Source organism: Buceros rhinoceros, unplaced genomic scaffold (genome assembly GCF_000710305.1).
Source record: "Buceros rhinoceros silvestris isolate BGI_N320 unplaced genomic scaffold, ASM71030v1 scaffold3390, whole genome shotgun sequence".
Taxonomy (NCBI): Eukaryota; Metazoa; Chordata; class Aves; order Bucerotiformes; family Bucerotidae; genus Buceros; species Buceros rhinoceros.
In genome coordinates, this window is record NW_010389030.1 from 460 (window position 1) to 14,810 (window position 14,351).

General features: G+C 38.1%; 1 protein-coding gene across 1 annotated transcript in view; it reads left to right on the forward strand.

Moving 5' to 3' along the window:
• Positions 1-1,755: 1,755 nt before the first annotated feature.
• Positions 1,756-14,351, forward strand: part of ANO2 (anoctamin 2, calcium activated chloride channel) — a gene marked incomplete at its 5' end in the record, with an annotated part of 115,618 nt that continues 103,022 nt past the window's right edge. Inside the window, 3 exons of the mRNA XM_010132534.1 lie at positions 1,756-1,890; positions 4,753-4,913; positions 8,573-8,655. Coding sequence (XP_010130836.1) covers positions 1,756-1,890; positions 4,753-4,913; positions 8,573-8,655 — 379 coding nt within the window. The remainder of the gene's footprint in view (positions 1,891-4,752; positions 4,914-8,572; positions 8,656-14,351) is intronic.

Genomic DNA, 14,351 nt, shown 5'->3' on the forward strand with positions numbered 1-14,351 from the left:
GATAGCTTTGCAAATGTCAAGTGTAGGGGCTGTACTACTTTCCCAGAAGATTCTTGAAATTTCCCTCACTTTTGTGCCGGTTGTCTGTTATCACATGAAGATGACATAGTCTGTGTATCTCCTTAATGGGATTCTGTTCTATTTTCCCTTTTATGATTGCATGTACCCTTCCTAAAGGATGAGAGGTTGGTTAGACATAAGCAAATATAGGCACTCACATACGGCAACACTGAAACAGGCACGACCACACTTCCTACTTTCCTACGTGAGAGCCTAGAAGTGTGAAGTTAGCTGCAGCTGTGATAGTGTGAGAACAGCAGGAACTGTAGTAATAAAAGAAAAAAAATGCACTGCCGCTACCCTTAGTCCTTTTACCTGAGCTGGAAATTGCTGTGGAAGCTTGTCTCATTGTCCCATGGCTCTCTATCTTGGTTGCATTCCTGTCTCTGTCTCTCCTGCAGCAGGAGCAGCCTGTCCCTAAGACCTGGTTTCTGGAGTAGAAAATTTCATTTTTGCTTACGGTGCTGTGAAAGGACTTGAGCTCAACTCTTCAGACATGGAGGTTCATCATTAAATTCTGTCAGAATAGAATCATATCTGTTAAAAGAAATTCTGGTCCTCCAAACCCCTCATTTAACCATTTTCTTTAGGAATAATTTAAATCTGGAGCGCTAAGCTTGGGTAAAACTTTTCTAGTGTGACTGAGTTCAGAATCAATCTGCTTGATCGAAGCAGGATTGTATTCAGCCTTTATGAGGAGCAAGTCTTGTCTTTCTTTCATTAGACCTGTTATCTTGAAATTCTTTTTGTTCTTTCCACTGCCACATTGTGAATGTATATCTTGCTGGTTCAAACGCAATGCCATACCATGAGTGCTCTCTGTATTATTGTCTGTTGTCCAGCATTGTTCCGTCTTATTCTCTGACTTGTGAAATGTTTCTGTGTTTCTTTTTATCTATCTCTAATTTCATGTTAGTGATGGTGAGTTCTTGAGCTCTCTGAAGCTCCTGGTGTTTGCAGTATTTGTAAAGACTCCTAACAGTACATTAGAATGCTTAGTTTACTTCTTGCAGTGTGAGTCATGAAGATGTTGGTCTGACTAACATATGTATCAACATCTACAGATAAGTGTTCCTCAGAGCAGAAACTGTTTTTTCAAACCAGCTGTGCAGAGACTGTTATTTTGTCAAAAATATTTATTCTTTCTGAAAAGCCAGTGCTAAGTGTGCAAGTAAACCTTCCTTTTTTAATAGCAATTCAAGGTTATTAGTCTTTTAAGATACCGGAGGATGTCATCAGTATATTCCCGTAGCTGTCATTTCCATGACTCTCAGCAAATGAATCCAGGAGGACTGCAGAGGCAAAGAATGATGGCATATCTAGATACTCTTCTGAAGAGCCAAATCCTTTCCAGTGTTCTTTGTGAAACATTTGGTTGAAAATCTGCTACTTCTGATGGAAGTAAGGGATATTTCGCTGACTTCATTTAAGAGATTCAAAAGCTGCAGTCTTGCCTGAGCAGATATGAAGTGTGCATTACAATGACACAGGACTGTCTTTAACTTCTCAGAAAGGAGAAATCCAAACTGTCCAAATCACCCCCTTCATTTTTTGATACTGACTTCAAGATACTCAGAGTTTTCATGCGTGTCTTTGATAAACAGGTTTTTAACTTTCAGGGGCTTCTAAGAAGCTTTAAAACACATTTGAGAGCTACACCCTTGACACATGTCCCCCTTTTTTTTTCTCTTTCAGAAAGTATTTTGGAGAAAAGATAGGACTTTACTTTGCTTGGCTGGGTTTATATACAGAATTCCTCATTCCTTCTTCAGTAGTTGGGATTATTGTATTTCTTTACGGATGTATAACCATTGAGAGTGACATTCCTAGGTAAGCTTCTCTGTGATCAATAATTTGTTACTTGAAAATTATAAGACACTACTTTTCTGTAATCCATAGTGACAAAAATTGCTTTTAATGTGTCCGAAGAAGAGTGATGTATCATTAACAACCCTGTGAGCAGTAGAAATACACATGCATGGAGTAGATAAGTCATTTGAATGACACACATTTGGCTGTTCAGTATTGCAGATCCTGAAACATAGATGTTCAGTGAGTCTACTGCATTATTGTAAGTTCTTTTTTATGACATCCATACTCTTTTTATAAATGCACATATCTCCATGCTCTCCCAGACAGACATCGTGCAGAACTCACTGAAGTTAATGCAAATATACTGTCCAGTACTCTTGGATTACATTGTTCTTAGCAAAATCAAGCTATTTGCACAAGTAAGATGAATAATAGTTAGCAGATTTAGCATATGTGCTATCCATAGCATTCTCCTTCTTGACAGTTATAAAAAATGAAGATTTTTTTGTGCTGTGTGTCCTGAGCCTGTTATACTAAACAAAACCTGCCAAACTGACATAGTGGTGTTAATGTCTGCTTCTCAGTGAAATGAAAAAGGACATTTCCTCTGTTTTATCTCTGTTAGTACTGCTGGTCACCCATTGTTGCAGCAGTTCCTGCATTCCTTCAAATGATTTGGCAACTTTTAAAATGGATTGCTGCAGTAGGACTTCAATACCGATAGGTAAATGATGAATAACAATACATCTGAGCCAGGCTTGGTTTTCTTACCTTGATCTGAATGAAGCTTGATGGGCTGTCCTTGTTGGTGGGAAAACTTGTCCTAACATTTAAACTTAAATGGGATTTATGGTTAAGATGTACCTGCAGCACCCTCTACTGCCTTTTGAAATAGAAGAGAGCATTACTTTAAAGTTACGATAGCTGGAAACAGCTGTATACCTTCAAATGATGTAATATTAAACATATTAATATTACAGTTTGAATAGTTGTCATTTGAAGTCATAACAATAGTGATTTTTTTTTAAATTTTTGGAAACTGGATAAATACATAACAAATAACACTACGAATTGGAATAAAATCTTCAAAGTTTTTAAAATCTGTAAGAAAGTCTCTGATCTCACATTTTCCAGAAGATAACTGAACAAATGTTGTGAACTGAGGGAAAAGAAATACAACTTAACATCTGAATACACGAGGCAGAAGTGGAAGATTTCTAGTTTCTATAAGACTTATTGCTGGGGGAGGTGGGGAGGGGTCTTTTTTCCTACTTTGTTGTTTTTGAAAATTGGGTTAGCACTCTGTACTAGAAAAAAAAAGGAACTATGGAGACCAAGAATACCACATCCATACTCATCGTTCAAATTGGAGAACCTTGCAATGTAAAGTTGTCTGATTTCCTGAAACTACTGTGCACATGATATCTGAACACCTTTAAAACATGTTAGAAGGGGCGCCTAAAATAACCGGTCACACTTGAAAAACTTAGCCAAAACCTTATAGCAGATAGTGGTACAAATGAGAATTGGTCTTAAAGTCCTATACTGGGAAAACAAGCACTGCTTTTGTCATTACTCCACAAATAAAATGCAAGGTAGAGGTGAATCTCAAGGTAAATGTTGTGTAAATATAACATCCTTGCTAAGAATGAGCCTCTTGACTGGTATAAGTCTTTTAAATTCACTACATGGAGGTCAGTTTATCCCAAAACCTAGCGTATCTAGCAAATGGCATTGCAGATGTATTCTGTCTGTGACACAAACCTACCAACATGTCTGGATGTTGGTTCTGGCGTTCATGAAGACTTACAAGGCCAATCCTGAAGCACAAAGTAGCATGGTATTTGACATGGCTTTTTGTGCCACCGTATTAAAAATGTGTGTTTTGTCAAGAGCGCAGAATTTCCTTTATGGCCACTTCAGAGTTCTTTTTCATTAATTTAAACTGATCTGTATCAAATCATGTAACTGACTGTAGAGATGGCAAATTCCACTTTGGCTGTGTTTTTGTCATTTTCTTTTAGTGCGGTTTATCTCAGTCTTCAGTTATGCAATCTTCACTAATTCGTTAATACAGTGTAGTGATTAGATTGGTTGCTGTGTTTCACTGCTTATCTTTTGGTAAGGTGCTGTCCTAGGTTTAAGCTCAGCCAGCAACAAAGTCACTTGCTCACTTCCTCCACCAGTGGGATGAGGGAAAGAATTGGAAAAGTGAGAAAACTCATGGGTTGAGATGGAGACAGTTTAATAGGTAAAACAAGAAGCCACACATACAAGCAAATCGAAACAAGGAATTCATTCACCACTTCCCATCAGCTGGCAGATTTCAGCCATCCCCACGAAAGCTGGGATCCATCATGTGCAACTGTTACTTGGGAAGGCAAATGCTACCGCTCCACATGTTCCCTCCTTCCTTCTTCTTCCCCCAGCTTATATACTGAGCATGACATCATTTGGTCAGTTGAGTTCAGCTGTTCTGGATGGTCCCCTCCCAAATTCTTGCGTCCCCAGCCTACTCACTGGTGGAGTGGTGTGAAGAGCAGAAAAGGCCATGACTGTGTAAGCACTGCTCAGCAATAACACAAATACCCCTGTACTAGCAACACTGTTTTCAGCACAAATCTAAAACATAGTCCATACAAGCTAATATGAAGAAAACTAACTCTATATCAGCCAAAATCAGCACAGGTATCTATAAATATTTTAATATCCCAGAGCATGGCAATGTGCCTTGAAGAAACACACATTTCTCTGCAATTACAAGCCACATATGTTGCAAATAGCTTGTTCTAGCTATGATGTGTTGCTTGATATCGTGACTGAACACCCCTCTTTTCTGAGTTGTAATACTATAAGAATTTGTGCACTTGTCATTCATAGTAAAGAAATGTGTGACGAACGCAATGCCTTCACCATGTGCCCCCTGTGTGACAAGTCCTGTGATTACTGGAACCTCAGCTCTGCTTGTGCTACTGCTCGAGCTAGCCACTTATTCGACAATCCTGCCACAGTCTTCTTCTCCATCTTTATGGCTCTCTGGGGTGAGTACTGCTCTGCATGTTAAAAGTGTCATTTAACCTTTGGATTCCTGACAGAAATGAAAGTAGTAGAACAAATAGTAGCCTTACATAAAATAAAGTGTTATTAGATTGAATGTGATACCTATGTCTTTACGAAGCTAGGAAGCCTCAGAAGACCAGTGAGGGACTGTCTGAGCTGAGACTGGAGAAAACAGTATTACAAGGTTTTCTGCTGTCAGCAACAAGCTGTGGAATAAATGGAGAGGATTTGGGTAGTTCAGGGAAGAAAAAATGTATCCTTTCTCCCTCTACTGCCTTGTGTAATGGCACTTCTCACATTTGCCATGTTTTTCTTTATTTTTCTGAATTGTCTATTGACAAGGCAAGGCCCTTTAACACCCGCATTTGAGGCCAGAATGTATATGGGGATTGGTATGGTGCAGGAAGTTGAAAGGGTTTAATTTAAGCAGAGTGCACTTCCATGTGGGACAACTTAGCCACGTAATTTTATCAAAACTTTATAGGATTCCAAGAACAATGGGACTATTATAGTTTTAATTATAACATGTTCTAACGTATTCAGTTTAAACAAGCTTGGTTTTCTTTAATGGCAAATATACCCTGTCTCACTGAGGATATCAAAACACTTCGTAAAAACTAATGAATGCATTGTAGTATTCTTTTTGTTTCTGGCCTCACCTCTGCCCTGAAAAAGTGTGTGTACTGTGCTTGCATGTATTATTGCGGATGTTATGCCCTCATTCAGTCTAGAACTTCTTTACTGAGAAAGTTGAAAGCTAAGTTAAGCTACCGTAAAATGATGTTTTATTTCCCTGTTCATTCAAAACGAAATTTTCATTCTTAATATGAAGTTGAGCAAATATATTATTGTACTATAGCTATCCCTCATCAGTCAGTGTATTATAATTTGCAATCCTATTAAAATTTTACAGCTTGTTTTAGAAATGACTGAGTGGTAGCTTGATACTGGGTATGGATAACATCAGGTTTTTAAGGAACTTGCAGACAGAACAGATCATGAAGCAAGAAGTTTTTGTTTATCAGTTCCTGGAAACTCTTCAGCAGAAGTTAGAGAATATGTAAGCACTATGACTGAGAGAAATGGCAAAATATGATAAATTTGTAGACTCTCACAATGACTTATTTTCTTACTTCAGATTGCTGCCAGTTACAGAGTAGACTGGCAGATAAGGTGTCCCAGTTTATCTGCTGTCATGAAACATGCAATACACTGCCTTACCCAAATTTCAGCGTAGCTGTTTGGACAGCGTGCGTATGAATGACAATACATTTACTCATTCATAGGTAAATAATTTTTTCCTGACAGAGAATGTGTCCTGTAAACTTGCATCCATGCAACTGATCATTTCCATGCAACCTCATCCAAAAAAATTGTATTTTAGCATCAGCAATGCAATGTACAAAGCGATTTGTTGATATATCCTTGCAGTAAGATAAATTAGTAGAATCTGTAATGGAACAGAAAGGAACAAAAGTTCCATATGCATTGCTTTTTAAAAAAAGGCATGTAAGAATAACAAAATTCTTTCTGAGCTGTAGCCTTCCTCCAAAAAATGTTTCCCACAGATTGGAAAAGTCTGTTCTTGGGACCATGGTAACTGAGCTTGTCAGTGCAAGAAAATACAGCCGTGGTACACAAAGAACAGCAAAGTGAAATAAAGTATCCTTTACTAACTCTGCCCAGCTTGCCTATTAAGGATTAGATTACACCAAATTTTGCTGCCTTACTACTAGGACACTGTACCGATTATATCTAGAGCTCATTCTGCTGAACGACAGATCTCATTCATGCAGCTAATCAGCTTGCCTCACAGTATCTTGAGTAAAGGTTGCCTGAACGTTTTTTTTTTTTCTAGGTTATAGCATAGGGGTGTGGAAACTGGCATGTCCTATGACTTAGAATTGTACACTTAAAAGAGCAAAGTACGGTAATTTGAGCTGGCTTCATTTCATGATGGTATTGGGCACAAGAAGTATGTCATCCTGCTTGCCTTCTCCCATTCTGTAAAAGGCGGATGACTTACATGGTTAGTATTTTGAAAGGAATCATGCTTTTACTAGCTGAACTTGATGCCTCATAAAGTATCTTTGTGATTCCAGCAATAATGTTTGCAAATGACCATATTGACAAAATACAGGGTAATGCCTGACTAATTGTGCTTACTGTCACTGGTGTTCTGGCATGCTGAATTTCAGCTGTCGGATGTGTTTACTAGAAGAACAGTGGAATGTAAGGGACTGTTTTTCTGTGAGTGTAAGTCAGTGTAAACTTGCTGATTGCAGAACAGCTACTGCAACTAGCCAAATAAGTTCTTACAGAGCTAAATGTGGAACTGGCTTTTTGAATAACAGGAAAAAATGGAATGAGTAATAGGACCCTATAAAACAACCAAATGTTTTTATATTTAGGATATCCATAAACCCTTGAGTTTTCAACACATGCTAAATATAGATTTATATGTCTTTTCCTTTGTAAGGAATGAGCAGAGATAGCAACTTAATTGCTTAATGTCTGGGTTTACTTTCAGTGAACTGGCAGTCCCATGTTGAAATTATATTGCTTTCTTACATTATGGGAGGATACCTGTGCAGAAAACACTCGTAGCATACTGCTGGAACAGACTTTCTCTTGTAAGAGTCAGGTTATTTTAATAGTAGTCTATGTTCAAAGCAATGTAAGTACTGCTGTGACCTAACAATGTTTTTACAATCCCCTTTTTACCAACTGAAAAGTTGAAGCAAAGCATAATAAGATAAGCGAGAGTGTCTACAGTTGTTTGCAGGTATAGCTTTTATTGGTATAGTGGCTGGTTTTAGTTCCTATGTACTGATTTAGTATTGATATAGTCACCTGAAAATAAGTCAAGAGTAAGAAGGGTTGCTTCTAATAAATCTTTAAGTGCATAAATCATAAGCAACTAAGCACAGGGCTGTCTAGAGGAAACAGCATTTATGAGAGGAAGGTCAGGAGACAGTAAGTATGAGACAACTGAAAAGGAACACTAGGAGACTGAACTACTGGCCAGTCCATTAGAACAAAATCACCATGTCTATGCAGGACAAAACCATCCAACTGTACCATTACAGTATATTGCAAAAGAACATTATTTTCTACATATTACTGAGGGTCTTAGTTTACAAATACGTATCAATAGTTTATTTCAGTAAGAGGCTACACCAGCCTTCTTCACATGTTTCTGACTGATGCATCATGATTAGAAACCCTGAAAAGGGAAAATCTGTTTGGCCAGTTAGACTGTTATATTTTGTTTCATTATATGCTTTGTACTCATGAATTATAGAGTGTCTCAAAGTAAACTAAGAGAGATGATGTGATGTTCTTGGAGTGGATATCAGCAGATATGAGTTCAGTTCCATTCTCTGACAAGAACTTGCCAATGCCTTTGGGCAATCCATGTTTTATCTTTATTTGTATTTAATTTGTAAAAAGAGAGTAATTATTATTTCCATGTTTTGCTTGTGTTCTTTCTTTGAAAGCAGGCCTGGGCCTGTTTCTTAGTGCTTATTTATAAAGGGCCTAGCGTAACGGGATTCAAATATCAGTTGGGACTTATAAGTAATACAAGCATGCACTGTAGTGCGTTGGTTTTATAATTTTTAAATTATTTTTTTAAAAGCTACTATGTTCCTTGAACAATGGAAGCGTTTGCAGATGAGATTGAGTTACTTCTGGGATCTAACTGGACTGGAGGAAGAAGAAGTAAGTTTCCTCTCCCTGTGCTAATCTGCTGTATGAATTGTTCTATACCTGAAGACATGTACTGACATTTAGATTTCTCATGAGTGTTCTCCAGCTCAAAGCAGTTAATATCTACATTTTTCTAAACTGCTATAACTGATGCAGTTTTGAGTAGCAACGTATCATTAAATAAATCATCACTTATACCTTACTGGTTAGCCCTCTAAGTTTAATAATTAATGTTGAAAATTATTACAAGATAACAGTAAAACCTTCTTTGCTGAGAATGCCCATATGCCATTGTAGAGAGGGCAGTAACAGAATGATACAGAATAAATACTTTGTCATACAGATGCTACTTCATTATGTATAACAAGAATTCTGTGAGGATGATTGTAACAGTGAGATAATATAAATAATATTTACATTCAGGTCTGTGCTGCATCCACGATGCCTTAGGTACAACATCCTGAGCTCTAGGTGCTCACCCACAGAGCTTTTGCAAGCAACAAATGGGGTTAGTTTCTTGAGAACAAATTTTAAGTGCTTTGCAATGAAACAGTGGGGCTTTTAGCTGCACCTGCGCTGCCCGAAAAGTGAGACATACTTGTTTATTAGTATTATAAGGTTCCTAAATTTGGTTTTAGTTCTGTTCTTAGGCAGTGTTTCACATGCCATGGCCTATGGCCTGTTTAAATTACTGATCCTCACCATAGGATTAACTTCTGACTCTGACTGAAGAGACGGCAGTTACTAGCCATAAATATCATACTAATAACAGGTAGACTTTGAACCTTCCATTGCGCATATCTCTTAGCAGTAGATGGTGACATGGCTCCAGGACAGGGTCACATTCAGTAATTCAGAATTGCAGCAATTCTCTTTTATCATTAACGATGAGCCAAGTACCTGTATGGAACAATTAACTGTGCCTTTCTCTCTTCATTAACTTCACAAAATGTGGTCAGGTTCCCAGAAGGTGAGTTGTAGGCCTACCTTGGTTCGGTGGGAAGGTTTGTATCCATTTCTTCATGCTCCAGCACAGTTCCTTAAGTACATGACCCCATAAAAACCTCCAGTCCTGCTACTTGAACTCAGCTCAAACAGGAAATAGAGTGCAAATTACCTAGAAGAAAAGTAGGTTGAAATCATAAACTTCATAACGTAGCGTGATGATGTTTGTTTGCCTATTCCTCACTTAAGAGTCTTTGGATAAAATAGAAAAATTACCCTGAGAACAGTCAGTAGATTCCAGCATTCCTCTTCTTCCATCACTATCCCTAAATTGAGCTTTTAGCAATGTCTTTAGCATAAGGGAGACTTCCCAAGTACTCCTTCACTGACAACTTGGCTTAAACCTCCCCTATTTTTCCTCTGGTTTCTAGGCTTTTTTACTAGTCTCTATCCAGTTATGACGTGGGTGATGCTTGCAATATAAGATAGCACTCACAGCTTGTATGTTGCAATGTAAACCAAACGCATCAGCGTGTCAGAAATTACCGCCTGTCCTATGTGGAACGTCATACTGTTCCCTGGGAGAACAGCAATTTTGTACTAATTACAGTACAAACTGAGAGGCTGGAAAGGAAACTCTTGGCTCTGCAGCTTGCTTGATGAGTCTGCCAGATTTTACTGAATTTCACGTCCATCACTTGCGGTACAAAATCCTAAGGTTTAGCTCAGTATTTGCAAAATGCTGTGAAAGAGTCTATAGATTTGTAAGGTCCTGTGATGGAGAGATTTGTAATGGTGAAAATGTGTAGACAGGAACTGTGAGATCAGCAAAAATCCTTTGTTTATGACAAGCGAAGGAGTGCCAAACACATTTCAGCACAAGTTGAAAAATTAGGAATGTACAGTCATAAAGTAAGTCCAGAATGGACCTTCAGGGGTCATCCCTTGTGCATGGTAGGATCAACTCTACTTAAATCATTATGAAAAGATGTTTGTCTAATTTGTTCTTGAATAAATCCAGCAGTGGAGATTTCGCTTCCTCCCTAGGCAATCTATTCTAATACTTACTATACATACCGCTAAGAAGTTTTTCCTAGTGTCTAACTTAAATCTCATTGCTAAATGTTCTTTTTTTCTGTTGTTCTTTCTTTCAAAGGTATAGAAGAGATTTCCTTTGTCCTCTTTTCAGCAAAATTCAAGACAATACCATATCTCTCTGTCACCATTGTATTTAAAAGCTGAACTAGCCTCTGCACTTTCATTCTTTGTTCTTAAATGTTTTTCTAGATGATTGCTTGTTCTTGTTCCCTTCTGGACATTTTCTGGTTGATCCAGGTCTTACTTGAAGGATAGTACTCAAAATGGACATGTATCTTAACCCGACATTTTCAGCAAAAAGCCATGCACCATATCACCTTCTGTCAGCTCTTGGTACTTCAGCAAAAATGCAAAAGTTAGAGCATGTTTTCTTTATCTTTTATACATTAGATTCATAAAGATGAGAATAAATTTGTGGTAAGACAGATACTGGCACCATGTTTCAAGGGTGAATCTTTAAATTAGTGGAAAATTGTGTTGGAAAATGGAGAATCGTGTCTGATCAGACACAACTGTTTCTTTAGAAAGGGAAGTCACCAGAACGAAAACAGGGAAAAAACAACCATAAAAGTTGAAGAGCTGAGAAGTACAGTGTGAGAAATATATTGAAATAAATGTTTTCGGTGTAATTTTTGTGGACTTTTGATTATAAAATCTTCAGTTAAATAACCTTCTTTAAACACACTGGGCCAAATCTTTTGCTTCAAAAGAGTCACACGAGAGATTAATTTAGTCCATTTATTTGTAAATATCTTGGCAACGGCAGTCTGAGAAAGCAGACTCCCTAAGGCTTGCGTGCATATTTGCAGCTGGCAGCTGTACAGACTTAGAGCATTTGCGTTTGTGCCTCTGAAATCCACAAAAATAATAGGTAGCATTGGGTACTAACTGTAAAATGGACAACTATCTTGAAAAGCAATGGAGCAACTGATAAATAAGCGGGAGAGGGAAAGAAAAGAAATTAATCCAGAGCAGAACCATGAAAACAGGCAAAACTTTGGAAGTACCGTGAATAAGTGGTCAATATGTCATGCCACAGATCAATGTGTGTGCAACCCAAACAAACAGGTTGTGCATTCATTTGGTTTTGAATTTGTGTAATAAGGGAATATCCATCAATACAGCAAAGGTAGAGGTGGGAGAATCCACACCCTCTTCTACTTGTGAAGGAGCTGGCGGAGAAATACTGAGGGGTTCTATTAATGATGTGGGGAGGAGAAACTATTGGCCTCTCATGATTCTTCAGAAATTGTATTTCTAGTACCCAAGATGTTCCTGTTTTAAGTTTTCTAGGTGGAGAATTTACCTCATTTTACCAACAACCTTGCGTGAACTGAAATAGAAATGCAATTATACAACACAAGATCTTAGAATTTGGAGCAGAACTTTGAAGAACAAAAGGGTTCCTTACAGGTAGTCTCGATTCCTCAGGATGTTGTGATGAGCTGCTCAAAGGCTGGGTCACCTGTTGTGGCATGAGTTCTTTCCTCCTGCAGTCCCCTGAGTTCAGAGAGGAGGCTGACATCTTCACATTCTGTGGTGTAAGCACAAAGGTGGGCAGTTGCTTGAAGAGCAAAGCTATGGAGGAGGAGCTGAAATAGGTTCTTTCAGGCTGTGCAGCACAGCTCTCTACTGTGATTGTTGTTGCCCAGGGCATGGTCATGGAACAGAAAACAGGAGCTACGGGTAGAAGAAAGGAGCAACAGGGAGGAAAATCCTGTTTTCCAATATTCTTTGCCTTGACTTGGTGTCCAGTATCCAGCACTGCCTCTCTAGGAACAGGGACCATCTCTAGGCCTTTCCTTCTTCCTCTCCTCCTTCCTAGCGACCCAGGAGAGATCCAGCTGAGTAAGCAGGTTTTACTGGTGATATGTTTCTTGAAGAACAAGGTATTGAGTGGAGGAAGAGAAGAATCTGTTGGTTAGGAAGACCCTTTTAGCAATTACGAGTCATTAAATCAGCTCATCTGTAGCATGCAACTTCATTTATAGATTGCAGATGCATAGTAGCTTAAGTCAATCTAACTCCACTCTAGTGTGGTGCTCTTATCTCAGCCATGCAATCGTATATTTCCTTTTACATGCATGTTGACAACCATACAACTGAGTGATGAACAGTTCAGGCAGCTGACGCAGCTGAAGGGTAGCTGGGGGTACGAGAGGTTGGAGATTTTTTCCTGAGTATAGCATGCAGTTACATACGTCCTGGTGTCAGTGTAAGGACAGAAATGGAAACATGCGGTTAGTGCAAGGTGAAATTGAGTCTGCGACTATGGGAGCTCAGGCTTAGATCGGCTCAAGCTGTTGTGAAACTCAAGCCACTAAACTCAAGCCTCAAGTATAAAAGCTTTTGACTATCAATTCAGTATTCTTGTTTCCATCAAAAAGGTTGTTTTCCTGGACATTTCTGGCTGTAAATCCAGTCATTATGGTATTTATGGTGAAAAAAAGAGGCATTGGTACAGCTGAAACAAACTAATATAGGCTGAACAAATATTTATGATCAAAGAGATTTTTGGTTCAAATTAGTCAAACTATCTGTATTTCTCCACGTTAGAGAGGAGCCAACACTCTAAAATGGAGCATGATTCAGCTTCAAAGGTTCACAAAGATTTGGCAAGACAGTGGTTGGTCAGAATATACACCTTCTGGAACCAAATATTTCTGAATATTATAACACATTTGTTTACTTGCCTTTGGTACTTGTGATTTAAGATGTTTTAGGAAGACTACCTTGAAATGCTGTATAGAGTCCCATTGCTTTTACCTAGTAAGCCATGTTGCCTGTAAGCCATGGTTCCAGGTGCACAGAGGCTGAAAGGAAGAAAACTCTTGAGAAATGAAAATTCCAGAAATATAATAAATAGTCAGTCCTGAGAAAATACTATTTCATAAACAAAAATCTGATTTGTTGTTACCTAGAAAAGAGTTTCCCGTGTGGCAGAAAAAGTGGGCTATTTATGACATATCCTTTTTAAAATGGAAGAGACTGATAGAGGTTTTGAGATTGGCCAGGCTAGAAACTTTCTTACCTAATATTCACTTATCTATCTCTGGTAAGGAAAGTCAGAGAAATTAATGACATTTGCATGGGATTTTTAGAAGTACTGGTTGTAAGTTTGATTTAGCATTCAGCTTTGACAGCTACTTCCCCACTCAATCATAGTTCTAACATCTATGCCTCTGACCAGTTGTAATAGGATGAATTTACAAAATGTGTGCCTCTTTCATGTATCAATGATCTTCTCTTTCAAACTTCTAAGTTTCTTGGGATCACTGTAGTGCATAATGTGCAATATGTAGCCTTGAACTGATGTCTCATGTTCTCCGTCTTGCTTAGATGAAAACTACCTTGCCTTAGTTGAAGGACACTCTTGATTTCTAATCTTGCTAATTTGTAGGATGCTTTCCCTTGAGACCACAATGTTGTGATTTGTGAAACAACTAATTCATATAAAATTTAAAGGATTATGTACTGTTTACTGTATTTCTTTTTGCGAGAGCTACATGTCTGTATTCCATCTGAAGTACACTCAATCTTAAATACTGACAGAGAAAAATTTCCGTAAACACAATCCCCTAAAAAGTGCCTCCACAGCCAAGTGTTCCCACTGTTAGACATTATGAGACACAAAAAAAAAAAAAAAAAAAAAAAAAATTTTACAA